General features: G+C 41.4%; 1 protein-coding gene across 10 annotated transcripts in view; it reads left to right on the top strand.

Moving 5' to 3' along the window:
- Window positions 1–25,508, top strand: part of JMJD1C (jumonji domain containing 1C) — a 325,097-nt gene that overhangs the window by 26,509 nt on the left and 273,080 nt on the right. The window contains exon 2 of one of the 10 annotated variants that reach the window (XM_075072586.1): window positions 13,665–13,719. The exons of the other annotated variants lie outside the window; for them this stretch is intronic. Coding sequence (XP_074928687.1) covers window positions 13,702–13,719 — 18 coding nt within the window. The 5' untranslated portion in view covers window positions 13,665–13,701. The remainder of the gene's footprint in view (window positions 1–13,664; window positions 13,720–25,508) is intronic. 10 annotated transcript variants of the gene reach the window in all.

The raw sequence follows: 25,508 nt of genomic DNA, 5'->3' as shown, positions 1-25,508 counted from the left end.
CCCCCCCCCCCCCCGAGATAATAGTTTTGTGGTCATTCTGTTTATGTTCTAGGGGTGAGTCCCACAGTCATTTCCTGTGTACAGGAGTTTCACCCTTGTGGTTGACAGTTTCATTGTTCTAGTGAAACAACGGTCTTTGAACAGTCATGGTAATTCAGGAGGAGGGGATTGGTCAGGTAATTAGTTCCAGTGAGAGCTTTGAATATACAACTAAAACCTTGAATTGGGGCTTGTCTACACTGGCACTTCACTGTGCTGCAACTTTCTTGCTCTGGGTTGTGAAAAACACCCCCCTGAGTGCTGCAAGTTTCAGCACTGTAAAGTGGTAACGTAGACAGTGCACCAGCGCTGGTAGCTACTCCCCTCATGGAGATGGCTTTTTTATAGCGAGTACACAGGCAGTGCTTTAACTTTGCTAGTGAAGACATACCCTTAAGAGTGTCTATTGTACAGGGAGCTGATGCAAGGAGTGGAACAGTGAGGTGATTTGCTGTTGGTAGCTTGTATTGCTGAGAAGGCAGGACAGCTGCATTTTGAAACTACTGAACCCTTATCCTCTCCCCCTGCTTCCCCCAAGGTCCTTACCTTCATTCCTAGGAATAATAAATTGCAATATTTAAGTCTCAAGATGACTTGCTGGAGCATGATATTTCTCATTCCATCTGTTCAGTTTTAAACACCCACAATTTTTTCTTCCATGATGTTGGCCCCATATCTGTAATCTTCTCCAACCCATGTTTTATTTTGTTGGGCACATTTCATTTATTTCAGCAGGGGGTTGAAGGAGGGTGGTTTATTGAGGTGTTCGTAATACGGTACAGTCACCTGATTTTTCCTCAAAATGGATGAGTGTCCTTTTTATAAATACTAATCCTATTCTTAAGCTTGTTTTTGGCTTCCTGTATTTTCGGCTTGTAAGAATTTCTTATTCCTTTAAATAATGCTATTTAACTTAAAAGACATGTTGCTTATACTTTAACTTATCACTAAAGTCTTCAATCACTATTGATTATTTTTTATCTTTTTACTTTCACTTTGCTTTTGTTTTCTTCTGACACATTTCCTACTTCTCCTGGAAAAGGCAGCAGATCAGGACCAGATGTCATTAATTACTCCATTCTCTTAAAATGCAGGCGGTTTTTTGTAGAATTCTTCCTGGAAAAACATGTCTCTAGCTCTGCTGAAGAAGAAATTTTCGATTAAGAACAGCACAAAAATGACCATTTATCATTAAAAAAAAAAATTTTTTTTAATGTGGCCAGTGCATGAAATTTCAGTGAGTTTTAGCTATTGGAAGTGTGACTGGTCTGCCTTATTCTGTTAAATCTGACACACAGTGCTACATTTCCTAAAGGATTCAACCAGACTTTCTGGTCCTTAATCAAATGATATTCTTAGTGGTTATTTTAAGGATCTATCTGCTTGTTCCCTCCCCCCCACTCCCCCAGAGTCATTGGGATCCTGTGTTCAGTGACTGTCCTGTTGGCTGAGAGGATGATTTGATTTCTTTTACAACTCATTAGAGCTGTTTGTAAGCCATCTTAATTGGTTTTGCTTGAGAGCAGTATGAGCTGCACCCTCTGGACTGTTCATATTGCCACTACAGACGCCCCCCGGGTTACACAAATCCGCTCTTACAGAAAAAGTTCCATAACCTAGAAATAGGAGGGTTTTTTGTTTTGTTTTCTGCGTGATTGTCGGGTATATGTTTCCAACTTACACAAAATTCAAATTACCCAAGGCGTTCTGGAACGGAATGCTTTTGTAAGTCTGGGAGCATCTGTACTGTGATGCAGGCCCATGAGCACACTGATTCTTTGCAGTGGCAGAGGAGGGTACTGCTACTAACCAGCCGCGCTGCCCTCTGGATTACGTTGTTTGCCTTGTTAATGAGTTTAGGAAAGAGTGCACAGTTCTAATGGTATTTCCTTTTGGGCCTTCTTGAGAGAGAGAGTAATAAGTAGTAATTTGGACCGTTTGGGACTCAAAGGCAAGCGTGCTCTTTGGAAACCGTATCCAGGAAGGCGACTCTTTGAATAGTTTTAACACAATTTAAATGAGATTAACTAGAAACTTTTTACTTGAGCTGTTCTTAAACTATTGTTAACACATATGTTCAAGTGATTATACATTTAAAATTATCTTGTAGTTTCCTTAAAGGAACACTTGAACTGTTTTAAATGGACTACAATTTAAAGAAATTATATTTTCTGACAGCATCCTTTAAATAATGTCCTGAAACTTTTTCTTAAATTTCTTTTCTAAGCATTCTTTGTGCTAATTGGAAGAAGGTGTCTTGGATTGAGAAACATCATGCTTACAGGGGCAAGGACTGGATGTTTTGTTGTTGTTTTTGTTCTGTTTATACAGCACCTCAGCACAGTGGGGTTCTGGTTCATCACTAGACACCATGGGAACATAAAATATTAATAATCACCAGTAATGTCTGGGCTTATCCCTACTTTCATCTCAGTTCTTTATGTATATGTTAGTCAGTTCTCTCTACGGTTTCAATTTGTTTCAGCTTTGCTGCTGTTTTTACAGGTGAAGATTCGCTTTCAGGGCCTTTGTGTGAGAGAGAGCGAGCGAGAAAGCAGACGTGTAGTCTTTGCAGGGCAGTGAAGAATGAGTGATACGCTTTGTGCATGAGATATGAACTACAACTGAGCCATTAGTAGAACCCTGAAACTTACTGAAATTATTTTAAACATGCAAAGCAAACTGAAAAATAAAGAAATATGTATTTATCAATTATATTAATCTGTAAGGTACTACTAATTAGTTACGTTTTCCGATAGAAATATGAATTTTCAATAAAACCCTTGCCGTAGCCACGTGAATGGGCTTTATTCAATTTGAATCCATTCATTATAACATTGTTGCATATATTGGTCCACATTTCAGTTGGGTTTTGAAATGTGTAGATCTCCAGTGTGTTTCTTGGCTTGTGTCCTGAAATTGTGTTTAAATTGAAACAGATGTTTGCTTTTTAGGTCATGCAAAGTATTCTTTTCATTGCATGTTTTGTTCAAGTAAAATATGCTTCATTCTGGCTGGTTTAGTTACTGAGTGTAACTAGTGAGTTTACAAATCAAATTTATTATTGCGTGTACTTAATGTGTTTGTATGGTGGTGAGTGCTTTTGAGAAAGTGCATGTCCCAACCACCTATCACAATAGTTACGTTGATATCTGTGATGTGCAACATCAGGTCCTTCCTTTACCAAAGCTTGACTTTATTTGATGGATTGCATATACACTTTGGGCCTGATCTAAATGTCTGTCCTATTTTAGTCATTGATAGATTAGCTTGAGAGAGGCTGCAGGATCATTGTTTTCTTAAGCTTTCTCTACGTGAAAGACATGGGTTGGATTATTTTTTATTTTTTATTTTTATTTTAGTATAACCTATGGTGTGAATTTGAACAGGTGACGGCATACTGGTGTAATGTTCTGTGTAGGTACTCTTGCTCTGGTATAAGTGGCTTCTTCAGTTTAGTTTGTTGCTTGGGATGAGGTTGAAATTAAACTGAAAAAATACTATTATATTGGAATCCATGTCCACAGAGGGGCTTGTACCAAAAATGTGTACTATGGCCTGGTTTATAGTTAAAATTTAGATCAACTTAGCTAAATCTCTCAAAGGTGTGAAAAATTGTATACTTCTGTCCAGTCCAGCAGAATGGAGGCAATTATGGTTTTCTGTTAGCATGGTCACTTCAGTAGACATGTCACCCTCAGTCTGACTCCACAGAGGAGAGCAGATGTTTCCTCTTGCTATCTGTGAGAGAGTCTTCCTTTTGCAAAATATTTTTTTAATCTTGGGTAATTTTCCCTTTTTTGAGGTTTTGGTATCTGACACTAGCATGCCTCCTTTTCAGTATAATTATTATGCTTCCTTTGGGTGACACTGCTCCACATTTCTGGCAAACAGTTCCTGAAACATACTGGGGAGAGAAGGATAGCAATTTTTTGAAGCTAGTCGGCTTCTCACCTTCACCTACATCATGCCACAAAATCTGCAAGACAGTTTAGTAAGATAATGAAAACTTCAGAGTCTCATATGTACATCATAGAAGCACAGGCAGCCTGATAACCGCAACAAGGCTGCTCTCAAGAGCAGTTTTCGGAGTATCCACAATAGTAACATTGAGAGTGCCTCGCTCCTGCTTCTAATCTAAAGCACTACTAAGAAGTAAAACCAGTGCACCACTCCAGCTCCATAGAAGCAAATGATCAACCTGCCTGGGGAACACAGCTCACAAAAAAGCGAGACCTCTGACTACACCACTCTAATAGTTATAATTTTCATGACAATCCATCATGCTGTCCAGGCTTGCAGAGTCCATGGCTTGTAGAACCAAGCACCCTGGGTCAACATCTTGTCTTGTAACTAGGCAGTCATGAACCACAACTACCAAGAGAAAATATTAAAATGCAAGCAGACTGCAGCTGAACAGGATAGGATGTGGGCAAATAGAGCTGAAACTGTACCAAAGTAAGCCCCTTCTCAGACTTTTTGGATGCAGCCTACTAAAGAGAATTGTGGGATAACCTTCTTGAGGACTAATAATGTTTAAATCAGGATTCTGTGGCAGCTAGAATTTCCAAATGACTCAGTAGACCTAAGACATGAACACTTAAAAGTTCCTGGTGGTTAGTTGAAGGATTTGGAGTTCTTAAAGAACAAAGGAAACAATTTCTCCATATGTTCTCTCATTCCTCAGTTTTGGTGTCTGGGCCTATGTCAGCTTTTCATCTTTTCATGAGTGTAGTTATTTCCTCTAAGTAACAGTCAGATAATTTTGTATAGTAAGCCTTAGTGTTTCTTGGATGCAGTGAGTAGTTTTTCAAATTAAGTCAAGTTTCTAATTCCGTTCACTTTTTTTGTGGAGGCAGGTTAGAAAAAGTCTCAGTTGTAGGCATTGATACACTGGAACTTTGTTTATTGTGAGTTGTATGTCCTCAAATGATAAAACTATTTTTTTTAAACAGTTGGCTGAATTTTGATATACTTATAAGTTCCCAAGTGTTAGAGCTTCCCTGGCTTTTATTGGGGCTAAATTCTATATCTACTGTGAGTGTTAGAAGCAATGGGCCTGGGCTTAGCTTTCTAAATACATTTATCCCAAGTTCCTTTTATAAAAGGGTGGTTATATATTGATTTTGGTCTATAGCATTTCTTCATAGGATCATGTGGTGTTCTATTGAACAAATATGAGCTTGTCCTATCTCTACCCAGCGCTTATTAAGGTTTGGTGTTATGCAGTACATCAGGTTTCTGATCTGACTAGGTTGAAAATAGTGCTTAATGTTTGGCAAAGCCAATCCTCCCTTTTGCCATGGCCTTTTTAAAGTAGATTGCTTAACCCTGGGGTTCTTATGTCCCCAAATGAATTTGTGTATCATGGCTTGTCATTGATCTAAAAGATTATCTGAGTATTTGGGGAAAAGAAAAATGTGAGATATTAATCTTAAATTGCCCCAATTTTGCCTAAACATGAATTTTCATATTTTGACTAATGTTTTGTTTTGGTTTTCTTGATCAAAGGAGTATAATTAATATTATGTAAGTCTTGCCATCTTTTAGAAATAGGTATTCTTGGGTATCTTATTGAACTAGTTAGCTATTTGTATTTATCTTTTTATATCTTTCTGTAGGTCAGAACCCACACCTACATCCAGGAGTTCTGACTTGCTATAGTTTGTTTGAGTCCAGGAGTTGAACCATTAAAAATTTTGGTTCAGTTCTCGTTTGGCTTTATCAGTATTTCATACTCTCTGGTTCAGTTCCGGATCAGACATTAACCTAGAATGATGATTTGGTAACCCATTCTATCTGTTTGAACCCGTTCTGATGCATTTCCTGCAGAGTAATGTCACATACTCATATGCTTGCATTGTAACTCGTAGCAGAAGGATACAATGATAAATATTTTTCACTGTAGAAAAATCTATTTTATCAACAAGTTATTTGCACACACTAGTACAACATCCTTCACAACCCTGTCAGTCATATTTGACTGAGGTGACAAAATGAATTCAAGCCCACAAAATGCCCTTTCTACACTAATATGTGTAGCAGGAGCACCAAGCATGATGGCAGCCAGTTGATATAGTGCAGGTCTCTTTTTTTTTTTATATTTTCACTTCTATGGATAAGGCTCATCAATAAAAGAATCCAGGAAGGGACTAACATGTTTTTGGCCTTGTTTCGCCCAACATTTGTCTTTTGCTTCTTGGACTTCTCATATTCTTTGAGGAAAAGCTTAGGATCACATCTGACTGTTCAGACATACCTAACTGAAAGTCAGTCAGTCCATCATTTGGAATATCAGATATGGGCTAATTGGGAATTACAGTTTTAGTTAGATGCATCATTGTCCAACATTTTCTCTCAGTTCTTCATTGAGGCCAGTAATTTTTCAGTAAAAGGTGAAGAAAACTCCTTTGATGGGTTGACTTGGCATTTTAGCTAGGTTTTTGTAAAGATCACCCAGAGTAAGTTCTCATTGAAGTGTCTTTTTTGTTAATTTAGCAAGCTTTAGTGCTGCCATATTTTTAATGGCGTTCCATTTTGTGTCACTCATATAAAGGTCTTGGTTACATATCCTCACAAAAATCCTTGAGCTCTAAGAGTCTTTCAAGCATATCACACATGGAATGCCATTTAGTTGGACAATCTAGGATTGACTTCTTTAAATTAAGCTTTTTTGTGATCACTGTGCTTGTTGGGCTCCTAAGCCTTTTCCAAATCAAATGTGCTTTTCCAGCTATGTGATTCACAGAGCATTCTTTCATAATATCCTCAACAAGATACGAGCAAAACAGTGAACTTCTCAGAGTATCTCCTCTGGCACCCACCATGTTGAATTCTGTCTGTTTTTAATCATATGAAGCTGGTTTTGTTGCGTAACATCTTATGGAGTCTCTTTCACATGTTCATTATCTGTTTCATTTTGTTATTTCCTTTTCTTCCTGATTTGCAATCACACACGTGATAGGTTTGACAGTATTAGCTGCATTATTAGTAGAACTGCTTCAGAGAGCTTCCATAACAAATTATGATTTAGAGTATCATTGCCTTCAGGTATTTAGAAGGCCTCTGAGTGATCTGCTTCATAGAAAACATACTGAGGATTATTTTTCCATCTCAAGTATAGTATATTAACTCTAATATGGATCTAGTGGGATGAGTAACACAGTCAGCTTTCAAAGAAATAAGGTAGCCTTTGCCTGCCTGTGTAATTTCGTGACATACTCTGGTTGCAAGGTCAGCAACTTGGTCTTAAATATTTTCATCATTTATTGGCTGTTGCCAAAACGTTCAATAAGAGGGTTAAGAATATTTCTGAAGCCTGAATCTAACATCTGGTTAAAAGGTCTACCATTCATTGTTAATTCGAAGTAAGCTTCAAGCAAGAGAGATTGACTAGTCTTCACTTTCGTCTTGCTTTTCAATATAGAATCTAGAGTACATTTGTTTGAGGACTAAATTATTTTTCTGCACAGAAGGTTAGGATTATTTCCATCGTTGTGTGAACTTGTCTCACTTCTTGATAGCTTCTCTTGAGGAAGGACAATATCTTCATCTGGGTGATGTCTTTGTATATGTCACTGTACGTTTAATGCATGTGTTCTCATCAGAACAGTCCTGATATTACCTATTTGACAAATAGAAGTATTCTTGGCCGGGTCAAATGAGAACATCCTCACAGAATTTTTTGATCCCTACCCATAGTTGCTTGACGGCTATACAAAAAGAATAACAGCTATTACATTTTTTGTCTTCCCCTTGAACATGGAGCCTGAAGCTGTCACTGCCAGTGTATCATGATGATCAGTGGAAGGGGAACTGAGTTAGTTTGTTATCAAGGATGCTGCCAGGGCTAGGTAGGGACAGCCTCAGTTTGGGTCTGGGAGTGGTTCAGCAGTTGGGCCAGAGCACTGCACTGTGTTTCGTTGATTCTGCTTGTTTAAGCCAATCAGCTCAAAGATTTAATGTAACTGAAAACATTCCAACATTCTTGTAAGATTAAGAATGAAAGAGAAAATTATTAAATACTTAACTTTGAAATACAGGAACCCAAAACAGTAGCCAAGAAAAGCAACAGACCTTAGATTTTTTTTAGTAATATTTTTTTACCTGTGTTAAACAATAAAAAGATTCTAAACTATGGAGCAGGCAAACCTTAAAAAAAAAAATCAATCAAAATGCAATAATTCTATTCTGGAAAAAAACTCATCTGACCTACTGGTCAGAGGAGAGAAGTTCTAGGTCAGAGGTAGGCAACCTATGGCATGTGTGCCAAAGGCGAGCTGATTTTCAGTGGCACTCACACTGCCTGGGTCCTGGCCACTGGTCCAGGGGGTTCTGCATTTTAATTTAATTTTAAATGAAGCTTCTTAAACATTTTTAAAAAGTATTTACTTTACATACAACAATAGTTTAGTTATGTATTATAGACTTGTAGGAAAAGACCTTCTAAAAACGTTAAAATGTATCATTGGCACATGAAACCTTAAATGAGAGTGAATAAATGAAGACTCGGCACACCACTTCTGAAAGGTTGTCGATCCCTGTTCTAGATCCTGCCAGCCAGGGAGGTGAAGTGATGATGAGTTTACTATTAGTCAGAGAAGAACTGTTACAGAACCTCTCTTCCTTCAGTTTCAGACTGGAACTCCCTTACCTCCCTGCCTTCTATCATCCTTCCCTCCCCTTTGCCCCCTTCAGGATCCCATTCCTAGTATAACACAATAAGTTACCCTGTGCAGGATGACTGGTAGAGTGACTGCAGAAACGAACTTCAGCACCAGGGTAACAAAGTCAGGAACACAGTGGAAGAGCAGTGGAGTCTTGCAGCCTCAAGTCAAAACAAAGGTCCTGTAGTCCATACTTCTCTTGTCTCATCCACCATGTGTGAGGCCTGAGTTACCGGCCCTAGTACTCAGCTGGAGGCAAGAGGAGTCAGATGGGAGGGAGGTGTTCTGGGAGTTGAAGTTCATTTCCGTGGCCAGTTATCTACCTAGGCATAACAGGAAGGAAAACTACCAATCCCAGAGCCCTTCTCTTCCTCTTCTCCCTCTTTTCTCCAGTGGCTTGCTGGGAAGTATAGTACCTTCCCCTCTCTCGTAGGGTTGGAGGAGAGAGTAATGGTTCCTCAGCACCTGATTATTGAACCTATTTTGAACCAGTTACCAATTTTTCTTGGTTTGGTTCCAGTTCAGGTTCAGTGTGACTGAGAGGTTTTCAGTTTGGTTCAGTCAAAAAGCGTGCAACTGAGAGGTCCTTTTCTGGGAATATTTCTTAAGGTTGGACTCTTTAATGGAGTACCTATCTAAGTTAGGACAGGCTTTTTAAGGAGTTGTAGGAAGCTGGGGAGTCACTGTGTCCATGGATTAAATCACCTTCAACATGGAGCTAAAGGCTCAAGTAGCCATGGAGCCCTGTTCCCGCACACGATATTTTTAATGATTTTGAAGATTTGCAGCATCAACTTTTTATTTTTTTTAAATTTCAGGCTGATTTGTCTGCATGCCGTGGCTGCTTTATATACTGTGGAGGACCACAAAGATATCTGAAGAATATTAGCTAATTAAGATGGATTTTCAGCTGCTTTGCATTATCAGAATAGTACAATGTGGCTAGAGTGTTCTCTCCATTCCCACTTCATGCCTCTGTGTTTTTTCCTTTTCCTCTTGTCATCCACATACCTCAGCTTCCTTTTCCCTTGTATCATTCTTGTTGCAATAGGTAGTACCAGTGCAATAGGTAGTCCAAAACAAAGAAATGTTTGGGATTAAGGGTAATTTTTTGCCATTCTTCATAGTAAAGTTTCTCTTTCAGAGGGAAACTATTGCCCTCTTGCAAAATGTCTATTTTCCATTATTCTTAATGGAAGTGAGGCCCCAGACTACCCTTAGCAAAACATGGCCACTGTCTTCCAAATTTATTAATAATGAGTGAAGCCAAGCTACTGTCAAGGAAGACAGTGGCTTCCTATGATGTAAGGAGGTAGAAACAAGCACTGTGAGGATTAAAAGAGGCAGCAGCTATTTTTGCTAAAGAGTAGCCTGTGGTTTCATTCCCTTTGAGATTAGTAGGAAGCAGCAGCTGTGTGAAAGAGGACAATTTGTGAATTTTTCTGAACATTATTCTTCATCTTCTGAAGAGCAAGAGGAGAAAATGTCTGCTAATCTTAATTTTTTTTAGTAAGTGACTTATTGCAGTAGATATATATATTCAAGGTTGATTTGAATTCATATTCAGTTTGTGTAAGCATTCAGTAAATAGCTGAGATTTGGGACAAAGCCTGACAGTGCTACATTTCTTAAAGGACTAATTCTTAGTTTCTTAGCTCATAGACTAGTGGATTTATTTGCATATTCTCAGAAAATCAATACAGTAAGTGCTGTGATTTTGAGGAGAATATGTAGTTGATTGACTCCCAATTTTAAGTACAAAACAACTCATTCACAACAATGTAGATATGTCATGCACCTCCATAATGATCACATGGTATCTCCCCACCCTTTTTTTGTTCATTGCACAGTTTGGATAGTGTATAGTGAATGAGAGAACAGTTATATTTTTATGCTGACTGTTCAGTGAGTGGACCTCTGCCTCATTCACTGCAGTCCAACCACCTGTATACTGACTGAAGCAGTCATCTTCTGGAGCACATGCTACACAGTCAGTCTAATCCTGTCCATCTATATGGATAGAATTTGGCCCAAAATGTGAGAGTGGTCCACTAGACCATAGTCAGCTTTATTCAGTGCATGCCAATCTAAACTGTGCACTGAAGGTGAAGGGAATACTGTGGGGGGGAAGTCTTCAATTACATATTAACATACTATCATAAAACATGCACAGTGGGGCAGAATGAGGTTGCATGGGCAATTCTTGACTTAATGCTTCACTTTGTGGCCTTAATAGTCTTTTTAAAAAACCCTCTAGAATAAAGCAACTCTGATCTCCAAGTATCTGCTAAATGGAACTAGAAATCTGAAAAAAGTAATCTCATTCCATATATGCTTTCTGAAATCAAAATTCCACTCACTGTTGTTGTACATAGTGCCAATGTCACAAAGGGAGATTATGAACACTTCTAAACAAATGCCAGAAATAAAGTTCACTTGGTGTCTGCGTTAAGTATTTTGACCACATTAATTTTCAATTTTCTACTCAGGACTGCAGTGGTAGTGTAATAAAGGTGCAACATGCTTTTTACAGAGGCAAAAATGAGTTTTCACTTGTTCGCAAAAATGGCAACCTCTTTGGTTCAGACTTTTAAAGAACTCTTTGATCTGTGTCTTGAGACCAAACTTAGAAAATTTGAGCCTCAAACTAAATTATTCAAGCCACTTAGAATAGAAACACTTAGGTAGCCTTGACTATAGTTGGTGCTGTCTGCTCCTGGTGTAACACAGAAATCTTTATGAACTTAGTGGTTTAATAATTTTTACAGCTATTTATAGAAGATGTTTATGTTGGAGCAGAAACTCAATGATTTGTTGCCACCACTATGATTGATTGATAATGGCACAATATCAGTTTAAGCAGTGCCATAAAATCAGGAACATGAATGAAACAGAGCTGGAGCTACCAGGCTGTTATATAAAGGACCATGTCTAGTCTTTTTTGTGTCTTTTCTGGACAGTAATGTTTTGCTCTAGGTTCTGATTTTCTAACAAGTAAACTGTCATAAATAGAAGCTAGTTAACATACAAAATAAATTAGTATGCTTACCTCATGTACTTTCATGAATTTGTTGAACTCATCGAAGTATATCAAGTAGACTACTTTTGTGTGTATTTGTATGCATACTTTATTAAGTTTGCTCATTCAGTGTGATTTCCTATGTCTTCGACAGTTTCATGCTGTCAGTACAACTGTGAATATGGATAGGACTTTTTAAAATGATAATTTAGGAAAAATAATACTTAATTGTTTTAAGATTACTGAGAAAGTATGGCAAGCTATATTCTCATAAATAAATCTATTTGAAGTTTAAAATGAATGTTAAAAGATTTTGCACAACACTCAAAATACTACTGAATTGTTTTTCTTCAGTTTTATTTTACCAGTTTGAAATTAGGAAATTAGAATGTTGTGGTATTCATAAAAATAATTAAAAAATCTTAACAGTATGGTAACAATAAGATTCTTCCTCCAATCTTAACTTTGCCTTCATCACTTAATGATGGATGAGCCCTACTAATTGCAATATAGAGACTTGATTTTTCTTCTTATGTACATGAAATACATTAATGTGGTGTCTTGTATGATGATGGAATCTGTACCTACCTGCCTGGCTTTTACTGACTAATGGGATTTCCCAGACCAACTCTTTGAAGATGTGCATAACATTGAAGGAGTGGGGCAGGACTGGATGTCCGTGGTCTACGTGTTCAGGGAGGTTGTGAAGAACATTGATCACTGCTATGTACAGGGATAAATTATTTTTAAGAAAGAATGTTACATAAGTGTTTGCACTATTTGAATACAAGTCAGGCTAAATGAATGTTTGTGTGTGAACTGTCATGTTTACAAAAAAAATTGCCTGACTCAGATATTTACCGAATTTACTGTATGGTAATTTGTCACCCCAAGTTCTGCATACTAAGGCTCCATCACTTGAATGATGTGACCATTCCAAACTTATTCCAGTAAAAATGTTTGTAATGATATGTAGTGACATTAAAGATTTTTACATTCCCATTGTCAGAGGAAGGTGGGGAATGGCAGAAACATAAGCTACAGGGGATGGTGGTTAATGTCAGAGTGGCATGCTGATGCTTCTTCATTCCCCCACCCTTTCATCTCCAGAAGGGCAATAGCCAAGTGGTTGAGTTACTCAGCAGATTGCTGATAATCAGAACCTTTTCACTCACCTTCTGTTTTCTGCTATGTCGTAAACATAACAAAAGTGCCAGCTCATGAGACAGGCCCTGATGTACTCCATACCAATGAGGACCCTCAGCAAAGCAGCTAGTAAGAGACCTAATATTCTGTTCAGACTGCCAGATGAGTGATGAAGTGCATATAATACACAAATCACTTTAGTTAACTCGTCATGCCTCCTCTCCCCCAAGTTTTTGAATGATTTTAGTATGTGCAATTTAATACTGTGGCCTGAAATAAGATTATTGGATTACTGTTTAGGTCTAACGCTGAATTTCCTTAATTTTGTAGGTAGACTGTTATTTTGAAAAGGCACCTCAGTAATTTCAATTGCTTATATTTTTTGTTTCCATTGCTGGAAAAATTTTGCCTTAAATATTGTTGGCCTTTTCCCATTCCTAAAGTACTAAAAGAAATCTATTGTAGCTCTTTAATTTATAAAATCACCATTTAAAACTTATGGTGCTTCATAATATTATGGAACCAAAGCAGTCTAGACTCTGTAGCATAGTGGTGAAGTTGAACTTCTGAATCAGAGGAACAAAACACTGGGGATAGTGTAGGGTCTAAAAAGCTAGTAAGTTGTGTCTGCTCTATCTCCTTTCACTTCCTCCGACATTGGCTATAGAATGGTAGTGGTTCCTTTAAAAAATAGAGAAAAGTGACTTCTAAATATAAAAATGCAAACAAATACATAGTTTGAGGATCACTTAACACCCTAGAAAAGTAAATGGTGTATCTTCTCTTTTTTTCAGGTTCCTTAAAGGTTTTATTCCTGGCTTATGCTCCACCATGCACTATGCTGTTGATGTAAGCCAGTCATATATCCTTATTCTGTATTTAAAATCAAAGGTCTTTCTCAGTAGGACTGAATATCAGTGAGTTAGAATATTTTAAATTATATTAAAATTTAGATAGTTTTATGAAATAGTAGAATATGTGTAAAGATAGATCTACATAAAATTAATGTAAGTGTTACGTAATTTTATTTCTTGTCCATAGTGATTCCTTGTATGTGGCATCAGCTTAACAATATCTAAAAACTTGTACACTTTTATTACACTTTAAAGAGTGGGTCTTACTTTAGAAATGCTGACAGTTTACTATGTGACAGCACTAATAATACGTGATTAGAGTTGACCTAGTGTGATTTATACAGATGCTCCCTGGGTTACGCAAGAGCTCACTTACGCAAATTCAACCTTATGCAAAAAGTTTCATAAGGCATAAATAAAATTTTAGAGTTGTGGAAAATATCGCATAGCGTATAGGAATGTAGAGAGTGCTGTATTGCGGTGTGCGGAGGAATACAGCAGTAGCATCTCCTACAGGGGAGGACTTTGCGCTCTCACAGCCTCTCAGTCTCGTGTTATTTCAGTGATACTGTATTTCTGTTGTTTCACCCTATTATTTCATCCAAATCATGCCTGTCTCCTCCTCTCCTTCCTCATCTGCAAATTAAGCCCATTGTCATCCACCACCAAAATGCAGCCTTCATTGTGCCAGGATAACAATAGGATTAGGGTAAATGCAATACTTTTGTTTTTTTTATGCTTGCACAATATAAGTTTCTGGCTTTTGTAAAATTCAGGTTACGCAAGGCTTTCCGGAATGGAACAACTGCGTAAGTCGGGGAGTGTCTGTAATTGAAATCTCTTTCCTAACAGGGACATACTTGTAGTGAAGTACTTGTAAAATAAGCAAAATAAAGATTTACTTAGTTAACATAGAATAACTGTTTTGGTTTCTGGTGCAAAAGCCAAATCGAAAGAATTTTAACAGTACTTGCCAAGTGTATGCATATTATGTGGCAGTGGAGGAAAAGGCTTTGCTAAACAGAGTGTTCAAAAATGTAGGTTAAGTTTCTTATGTAAAACATTTGTCTTTGTTTGGAGCGTCTTCTGGTGCCAAGAGAGTTGTGTAGCTCCATTGATTGGTTCCATTCAGTGGAAATCTGACCTTTAGCAGATGTTTGAGAAATTGCCAACTTTCGGCGCGATCAGCAGACCTAGGTGGTTTTTTCCTTTTGTAGACAAGAACCTCTCTTGAGTAATATGCCATGACAATGTTAACGCTTCTTAATACTAGAAGCTTTCTGAAACGAGGGAGACTTTTTTTTCTGAATTGTTTGTTTTTTGTATGTTTCTATACATAAAGTTGTTGGCAATTTATCTGCTCAGTTCCACAAAATATTTTGGGATTTTAAGTATGCTTGTCAAAAAAACAAACAAACAGCAAAGGAATATAGATAAAATTTTGAAGTTTTGGTTTGTCTGCATTCTTGTTAAAGCATTAACTTGGGGTAAATGCTTTTAAAGAAAACAGAAAAAACTCAATAGGAAAAAAAATAAAAGCAGCAATGAAACATTCCATCTGGAGCTTTTGGCTATGAACAGGATGTTGCATAACTCCATGTGAAGCCTGCTCTCAAGAGCAGTATTTTAGGGGATGTAGGAGACTCAACTGCTTAGTTGTGGGAGTTTTAATGTGAACACTACAAGCTCTGTTTTCTCCAATTCCACCAGTTAGCGCTACAGGAAGCGGGTGGGATCTAGTGTGAGATTTGTGATGAATAACTTGACAATATCAGCAGTTGCCAAATGGGACCTTTCCTGCAGGTGCTAGTTTTCCTAAGGGGTTTGCAATTGCTTTTCAATATGTTACACAGAGTAAGAAAAAATATATTAAGACTTAAAGGTTCAATATGGAAAGATAGAATGTCAAAAATGCATATTTCTAGTCTTAGCTTTGAGGCAAATCAGCGAATTGCATAAAAATTGATCTTGCTTTGGCAATAGATGTCCAGTATACTTCTTATACATATTTAATTTTATGTTTTAGACATAAAACAATGTATTACGACTTCCACTTACATTCACTTTTGGTTCCAGTTACTTATCCATTATATCTATAATTGCATTATAAATATGAGTAAAAATGTAGTCACATGAGGTGTGCTTAAGATAAGGTGTTCTATCCTGTTACTTAAAGGTGGTGTGGTTCAGTGTCTTAGAAATGATCTAATGGTGTATTTATAATCACTGCAAAAAAAATCTTAAATTAGGAAGAGAAAATGGCAGCTTAAATAATTGAAAGGATTTGAATTTTTTTTGTTTTAAAAGCTAGTATATAAAATTAGCGCCTCTTGCCTCCCATTTCTAGAAATCTGAATTTCTATAAAAAGGTGACTTTAAAAGTTTGCCCCATAAGGAGGCCGTAGGAAACCACTCTGGCATGGCCTGTGTTTAGCATACAGCGTGTATGATGATACTGTTGCACCTTTTAATACTACAGTATATGTGCACCTATATTACATATTGATATAGTAGAACCTCAGAGTTACGAACACCTTGGGAATGGAGGTTGTTTGTAACTCTGAAATATTCATAACTCTGAACAAAACATTATGGTGGTTCTTTCAAAAGTTGACAAATGAACACTGACTTAATGCAGCTGTGAAACTTTAATATGCAAAAGAAAAATGCTGCTTTTAATCATCTTAATTTAAATAAAACCAACGCAAACAGTTTCCTTAACTTTATCAATTTTTTTTTAAACTTCCCTTATTTTTTGTAGTAGTTTAACACAGTACTGTACTGCATTTGCTTTAGTGTGTGTGTGTGTGTGTCTGCTGCCTGCTTACGTACTTTTGGTTCCAAATGTGTGGTTGACCAGTCAGTTCGTAACTCTGTTTGTAACTCCGATGATTTACTGTACTTCTAAATTTTTAGCCACTTCAGTTTACCTTGCAGGTTCTGAAATTGGCCTGTTTTGGATTGGAGCTTGCTGTCCTATAATTAGCTTAAAAGTCTGTATTATCATATCAAAAAAGTGATATAAGTATCCGTGTCATTTTGGTCTTTTTTAAAGTTGGTATTTGTTTGGGATGGGAAGCAGCTATATTTGATTGCAGCTGCAATATGCTTTGAATGCTTAGTTAGGGGGCTTGGATATAGCTGGTGCTCAAAAATCTTGATACTACCAATACAGAGCATTTCTTCTTAAACACATTTAACTGGTATTAAATAATGTTTTCATAACCAAATAGAACAGTGGTAAACATTGTTAAACAACACATTTTTAATCAGGATTAAAAAAAAAAAAAAAATCTCTCCACATCCCAAATGTACTATGGATACTGAAGTTGGGTCTTTCATTGATAAATCTACTGTAGTTATAAAAGTTAAGTCTCACTGGTCTACTATGATGTACTGTAAAGTTATAAATACAATTTTGGAGGGGCCAAGCTGGACTGTCTCCATATTGGATGTCAAAAGGCCACTGGAAAGCATGTGCTAAAGTCCAGATAGAGACCTTGGCACTCATTCCTTATCCTTGTGTGTATTTTTGGAAACGAGTAAAGGAGAATGGGTGAATCTTTATACCCAGTTCTGATTTTCCTTTCCTGTTTTTATAAACCCCTCTATAATACCTCTGAATCCTCTCTCTGATAGTGACTTCCATGGTCAAAAAAATTTATTTCTCCCTGAGGGACCTATGGGGCAGACACCTGCTTCTTCACTTTAAGGTTAAATCATGAATATATGTCCAAAAGCAAATAGTTCTCTTGATACATGTATCCAGCACCTTTCATTCTCCTGATTTATTACAAACAATAGAATTGTTGCATGCAGTTTAGCTGTAGAGGAAACGTTGAAGTTGGTTGAGTTACCCCTGGATGTCGTAATGGTCTCACTTAGGAGTTAACTGAGTGGTTGACCTGACGTGTCTGTAGCCTGTATAATCATAACACATAAATACACTATCACTAATTTAATTAAAACCTAGTTTATTAACAATATCTAGGCCGAACTCAAGATTTCAATGAAAGTTAACTATATAGAAGGTTTGAAGTTTGCTTGGTGTTCCATTAAGATCATTTGGGATAAAGTAAAGGCTGACATAGACGCTGAATTTTATTAAAGGTCATTTTAGAATTATTTAAAACCCCTAAACTAATTATTGGCTTACTGCTAAATGCTCAGAAGAATCATTCTATATGCAGAGTAAGTGTTGTAAATATGGAGAGGATAAGCTGTATTTGTCATACATAACAAAGGTTGAATCTCTGCTTCAAGCATAAAATGCAAATCTGTCTTAATTCTGGAGCTGTAACTGATGCCTTGATGATATACCTCATGCACACTGTAGAAAGTTTCAAGCGCCAAATTTTAATTGTTTAATTGGCTTTTTAAAAATCCATCATCCTTTTGGAAACTCCACAGAATCAACACACAGCCTAAGCAAGGAAACATGTTTATTGTATATTCGGTTTATAGTGGGGTAGGCAACCTATGGAACGCGTGCCGAAGGTGGCACATGAGCTGATTGTCAGTGTCAGTCACATTGCCTGGGTCCTGGCCACCGCTCCGGGGGGCTCTGCATTTTAATTTAATTTTAAATGAAGCTTCTTAAACATTTTAAAAACCTTATTTACTTTACGTACAACAATAGTTTAGTTATATATTATAGACTTATAGAAAGAGACCTTCTAAAAACATTAAAATGTATTACTGGCACATGAAACTTTAAATTAGAGTGAATTAATGAAGACTCGGCACCCCACTTCTGAAAGATTGCTGACTCCTGGTTTATAGCATAGACTGCTTTCTCAGAGATAAGGAAAAGGTTTATTTTTTTGTTGTAGTTGCAGAAACTTGATTAGATGGTAAGCAAATCATGTGCAGTTCTGAGTTCATGCTTTTTATCCACTTCCCTGTAAAGTGCATTTTGTATTGGAGGGTGGAATTTCTTCATGTCAGGCCTAGCTTCATATGCTTGAAAAGTTAACACCTGTAAAAGAAGCTTTCATAAAAAAATCATATAAACTAACTTGTACTCTGTTTGATCTTTTAAAGGACATCACTGACTTGAAAACGCTTTGTTTGAAAGTGTTTTATCTGCTGTAGTTTCAGGAATACACCTCTACCTCAATATAATGCGGCTCAATACAACATGAATTCGGATATAACACGGTAAAGCAGCGCTCGGGGGGGGGGAGCATGACTGCACACTCCGGAGGATCAAAGCAAGTTCAATATAACATGGTTTCACCTATAACACGGTAAGATGTTTTTGGCTCCCAAGGACAGCGTTATATCGGGGTAGAGGTGTACCTAATATTACAAATGAAGAAATAAATTAATGAAAATTGTTTTCAATTCCTAGCTTTGTTCTTAATAAATATTACAGCATTTTGTGTATAGCTGGTTTTATTGTTTTGTTGGTGGTCACTTCCACTTTCTGTTGTTTGCATTAATAGTTCTTCTTCGAGTGCTTGCTCATATCCATTCCAGTTAGGTGTGCGCGTGCCGCGTGCACGTTCGTCGGAGGTTTTTACCCTAGCAACACTCGGTGGGCTGGCAGGGCGCCCCCTGGAGTGGCGCCGTTATGGCGCCTGATATATACCCCTGTCGGCCCATCCGCTCCTCAGTTTCTTCTTACCGCCCGTGTCGGTCGTTGGAACAGTGGAGCGTGGCTTAGCTGATCTCCACCTCCCTAGCTATTTGCTCGTTTATATAGTTATTGTGTACATAGTTCATTTTCTGTAGTTCTAGTTAGCATTTGTATTAGTAGTTCTTATAGTAGTTGTGTATATAGTTAAAGAGGATCGGCCCCATTTCCTCTTCCGGTACCGGGGCCCATGCCCGGTTCACCAAGCTTCAGACCCTGCGCGGCCTGTCATCAGCCGATGCCCACAGGAGAGCCGCACGACTCCTGTTTAAAGTGCCTGGGCGAATCCCACCTTGCGGACAAGTGCCGAATCTGCAAGGCTTTCAAGCTCCAGACAAAGAGAGAGCGGGACATTCGCCTGAAGCAGCTTTTTGGTGGAGGCAGCTCTAACTCCTCCATCCTCGGCATCGACTCCGGCACCGGGGACAAGTGCCCCCTCCGCACCGGAGCGCACGGTTCCAGTAAAGGCTCCTCAGCACCAGCCTTCACCGGCTCAACTTTCTGGCCGGCACCGATCCGTCTCCCCGAGAAGCAAGAGGCACAAGGCTCCTGTGGCACCTGTATCTACGCCGCAGTCAGAGCGTACATCCAAGACAGACCTCCCGGCACCGTCAACTGCCGCGGCACCACTTGCCTCTGCATGGTTGATTCCGGTCTCACAGGAGCCGTCGAATCTGGTGCCTACCAGTTCCCCGGCGCACACTGTGGTCGAGCTCATCGTGCCCTCCACACCAGAGACCTTCTCCACGGCTCGGGAACTAATTGCTTTGACGGAACCTGAGCTGCCCGAACCCCTGGCACCGCTGGCGCGGGTTGTTCAGTCATTGGGCAAGCCGGCCATGATGAGGCCATCTTCACCGGGCAGTATCGGACACTGCCGGTCCCGATCCAGGTCCCGCGGACACTCTCGGTCCCGCCATCGCTCCCTATCCTGGCGCTGCTCGCAGTCCCGGTACCGCTCTCCATCCCGGTACCGGTCATACCGCGGCACCGCTCGAGGTATCGATCTCCATTGCGGTACTCTCGGCACCAGTCCAGATCCCAGCACTGCTGTACCTCTCGCAGCCGATCCCGGCATGGAGACGTAAGGCACCGGTTGGCCTCCCGGCACCGCGCTGGTCGCAGGTACCGGTCCCGCTCCCGGCACCGCTACGACTCCCAGTACCGTTCGCCAGTACCGTGCAGGCAAGAGTCCAATGGATGCAGAGACCTGGTCCAATCGACTTCAGCTCCTCCATGGCCTTCTCGTCATCCGTCTCCTCCCATGCGGACAGTGCCTCCTACGGGGATTCAGATACACATGCCCATGGCCCGGACCACGGACCTCATCAGTGGTCCTTTTGGACATCTTGGGCTTATCATCAAGCCCAAGGCGAACCAACTGGCCCATCACGCTCTGGTCACTCAGCGCACCGTGTGCCCGAGGCCACTGTCAGCAGACCTCCCCCCACTGGCACAGAGGAAACCAGTGCACACGCACCGGACCCGCATGATCTTCCAGAGATGGAGGTTCCCCCGGACCAGGCGTCAGTGCAGGACCCACTCGTCCCGGGGCTGTCATCCTCCTCTTCCCTGGATGAGGCATAGCGGGGACATCATTGTCGGGGACTCCTCCAATTGACCTCCGGTCACACCAGGACCTTCTGTGGCGTGTCACCCAGAATATCAACCTTCCGGTAGAGGAGGTTCCAGAGGTGGAGGACCCGGTGATTAGCATCTTGTCCGCAGAGACACCAACCAGAGTGGCTCTCCCCTTCATCCGTTCGATCCAGGCTAGAGCAGACACTATCTGGCAATCCCCGGCTTCCATCCCACCCACAGCCAAGGGGGTTGAACGGAAGTACATGGTGCCTTCCAAGGGGTATGAGTACCTCTGTGTGCACCCCGCTTCCTGTTCATTGGTGATACAGTCCATTAACGAACGGGAGCACCACGGCCAACAAGCCCCCTCACCTAAATCTAGGGAGGCCAGGCTCATGGATTTGTTGGGACAAAAAATCTATTCCACGGGAGGCCTCCAACTCCACGTGGCGAACCAACAAGCCCTCCTGAGCAGGTACAATTATAATACCTGGGAGGCTGTCGGGAAATTTACCGACTTGGTTCCGCAGGATTCCCGCCAGGAATTTGCAGCACTCCTGGAGCAGGGGAAGAGGGTTGCGAGGAACTCCTTACAAGCCTCGCTAGATGCCACCGATTCGGCGGCTAGAACGGTCGCCTCTGGCATAGCCATGTGACATATATCATGGTTGCAAGTGTCCGGCCTTCCACCTGAGCTGCAACGTACCATACAAGACTTGCTGTTCGATGGACAAGGCTTGTTTTTGCAAAAAACGGACCCCAGACTGCAGAGTCTAAAGGACAGCCACGTAATTATGCATTCGTTGGGAATGCATATGCCTCAGACTCAAAGACGGTCATTCCTCTCCCAACCTCAGCGCCCTTACCCCCCTGCCTCGGCAAAGACAAGACTTTGCCAGAAGGCGAGGTCGTACCAATCGCAGATGTCAGTCTGGAACTCAAGGGGGTAACAATTCTGGTCCCACCAAACCAACACCAGGACCCAAATCAAACTTTTGAAGGTGAGCCCGAGAGCAGTGTACCAATTGCCTCCCCAGATCCCTTTCAGTTATACAACCGCCTTTCCCTGTTCCTCCCTGCGTGGTCCCAATTGACTTCAGATCGTTGGGTCCTACGTACGGTGGAGCTTGGATACCATCTTCAGTTTGTTTCACCCCCGCCTCCTCGTCCCTCTTCAGGGACCCCTCTCACAAGCAACTCCTCATCCAGGAGGTCTGCAGGCTCCTCTCAATCGGAGCTATAGAGGAGGTGCCAGAGGAGTTAAGGGGGAAGAGGTTTTACTCCCGATATTTCCTAATTCCCAAGGTGAAAGGGGGCCTCTGGCCTATCCTAGACCTGCGAGGGCTGAACAAATTCATCAAAAAGTTCAAGTTCCGCATGATATCCCTGGGAACCATCATTCCTTCCCTGGATCTCGGAGATTGGTACGCCGCTCTCGACATGAAGGATGCATATTTCCACATTGCAATTTATCCCCCGCACAGGTGGTATCTGCGCTTTGTGGTAAATCATCGACACTACCAGTTTACTGTCCTCCCCTTTGGCCTCTCCTCGGCCCCTCGTGTCTTCACGAAGTGTATGGCGGTCGTCGCTGCTTCCCTACGCCGTCGTAGAATACACATCTTCCCTTACCTAAAAGACTGGCTTATCCAAGGGGCCTCCGAGGCACAAGTCATCAGCCATGTGACCATCATCAAGGACCTGTTTATGCGTCTAGGCCTGATCATCAATTTAGACAAGTCCACTCTGGTGCCTACGCAGAGGATAGAGTTTATCGGGGCAATGCTGGACTCCAACCTTGCAACGGCCAGTTTACCCCCACACTGGTTTCAGGCCATAGTCTCCCTCGTCCAAAGTCTTCAAAGCTTTCCAACAACCTCGGCTCGCACTTGCCTTGGTCTCCTCGGTCACATGGCTGCATGCACATTCGTCACAAAGCACGCCAGACTGCGAATGCGTCCTCTACAAATCTGGCTCGCCTCCATCTATCGGCCAGGCAGAGACGCCATAGACATAATTCTGACAGTTCCGCCGAGCTTTCTAGGCTCCCTCGACTGGTGGTGAATGTCATCCCGGGTGTGTGCAGGTCTGCCGTTCTATCCTCCCCAGCCCTCCATGTCCCTAACAACGGACGCGTCCTCCCTGGGCTGGGGTGCTCACCTAGGGCACCTGCGCACCCAAGGCCTTTGGTCGTCCCAGGAGTTGACGCTACACATCAATGTCAGAGAGCTGAGAGCGGTCCGGCTGGCATGCCAAGTGTTCCGGCGCCATCTGCACAGCCGTTGTGTTGCTGTATTCACGGACAACACAATGGCCATGTATTACGTAAACAGGGAGGGACACGATCCTCGCTCTTGTCAGGAAGCAATCCAACTGTGGGACTTCTGCATAGCCCACTCCATAAACCTAGTAGCCTCCTTTCTCCCAGGAGTCTGGAACACGCTCGCAGACCATCTGAGCAGGTCCTTCCTGTTGCACGAGTGGTCCCTCCATCCGGACATTCTCCATTCGGTTTTCCGAAGGTGGGGCTTTCCCCACATAGACCTGTTTGCCTCCAGAGTGAACAGGAAATGCCAGGTGTTCTGCTCCCTACAAGGTCGCTTCCCGGGCTCCCTGTTGGACGCGTTCCTCATTCCGTGGATGGGCCACCTCTGTTATGCCTTCCTATCGTTTCTTCTCGTCCACCGAGTTCTACTCAAGCTCCGCAGGGACAAAGCCCGCCTTATCTTGATCGCTCCGGCTTGGCCGAGGCAGCACTGGTACACTATGCTGCTCGACCTGTCTCTGTCAGACCCGATTCTCCTGCCACTCTGCCCAGACCTGATCACGCAGGACTTTGGCAGGCTGCACCACCTGGACCTGCAGTCCCTTCATCTGACAGCATGGCTGCTGGCTGGTTGAGCCAATCGGAGTTGTGTTGTTCCTCCACAGTGTAACAGGTGCTGCTGGGAAGCAGAAAGCCCTCCTTGCAATCAACATACCTCGCTAAATGGAAGTTCTTCTGTCACTGTTGCACCCAGCAGGACCTTTCTCCGCAATCTGTATTAGTCCCCACTATCTTGGACTATTTATGGTCTCTCAAAGAGCAAGGTCTAGCGATCTCTTCTCTATGAGGGCATCTTGCAGCTATTTCCACCTTCCATCCTGGGGAGGCTGTCAGTTCCATTTTTTCCCACCCTATAGTTTCCAGATTCCTCAAGGGCTTGGAGCGGCTCTACCCCCAGGTCAAACACCCAACACCTACCTGGGACCTGAATCTTGTCTTAACCAGGCTCATGGGGCCCCCCTTTGAGCCTTTAGTCACATGCTTGTTGCTGTACCTGTCCTGGAAGACAGCATTCCTAGTCGCTGTCACCTCGGCCAGACGAATCTCAGAACTTTGAGCATTGACTGTGGATTCTCCATATACGGTGTTCCATAAGGACAAGGTATAGCAACCATACCCGCGTTCCTCCCTAAGGTCGTCTCTGCCTTTCACGTTAATCAGGACATCTTCCTGTCAGTTCTTTTCCAAAGCCGCACTCATCGCGACGGGAACAGCAGCTGCATACTCTGGATGTCCGTAGGGCTCTCGCCTTTTACATCGAGAGGACCAAACCCTTCCGGCGTTCACCTCAGCCATTTGTAGCAGTGGCAGAACGTATACAGGGCATGGCAATCTCTTCCCAACGTATTGCATCTTGGGTGACATCCTGTATTCGGGCATGCTATGACTTGGCTCACATTCCGACTGGCCATCTCACCGCCCACTCTACGCGGGCTCAAGCCTCATCTGCCGCGTTCTTGGCCCAAGTTCCCATACAGGAAATGTGCTGCGTGGCCACCTGGTCTTCCATCCACGCCTTTGCATCGCACTATGCATTGGTCCAGCAGTCCAGAGACGATGCCGCCTTCGGCTCAGCGGTCTTAAATTCTGCAACGTCTCACTCCGACCCCACCGCCTAGGTAAGGCTTGGGAATCACCTAACTAGAATGGATATGAGCAAGCACTCGAAGAAGAAAAGATGGTTACTCACCTTTGTAACTGTTGTTCTTCGAGATGTGTTGCTCATATCCATTCCACACCCACCCTCCTTCCCCACTGTCGGAGTAGCCGGCAAAAAGGAACTGAGGAGCGGATGGGCTGACGGGTATATATCAGGCACCATAACGGCGCCACTCCAGGGGGCGCCCTGCCAGCCCACCGAGTGTTGCTAGGGTAAAAACCTCTGACGAACGTGCACGCGGCTCGCGCACACTTAACTGTAATGGATATGAGTAACACATCTCCAAGACCAACAGTTACAAAGGTGAGTAACCGTCTTTTCAGTGTTGCTCTTGAGTCTGCTCAGTATCCATTGCTGATAAGGATGTTCTGCCCCCTGTTAATATTTATAGAAGTCTTAACACTTCAACAAAAAATAAAGATGCAATTTAAAGGATAGTCTGAACACTTGAATTTTCGAAAATTTTGAAAATATTCATTGAAACACATTGTATACTGTTTTTATTGGAAAATGTATTCAGGGACTTAAAGCAGACTTTATGAAAGGTAAAAATTTTGTTTTAATCTTCTAATCAGAGGT

The sequence above is a fragment of the Chelonoidis abingdonii genome, chromosome 15 (assembly GCF_003597395.2).
Source record: "Chelonoidis abingdonii isolate Lonesome George chromosome 15, CheloAbing_2.0, whole genome shotgun sequence".
NCBI lineage: Eukaryota > Metazoa > Chordata > Testudines > Testudinidae > Chelonoidis > Chelonoidis abingdonii.
Note: the sequence above shows the minus strand (reverse complement) of the source record. Positions and strands in the feature narration are given on the sequence as shown.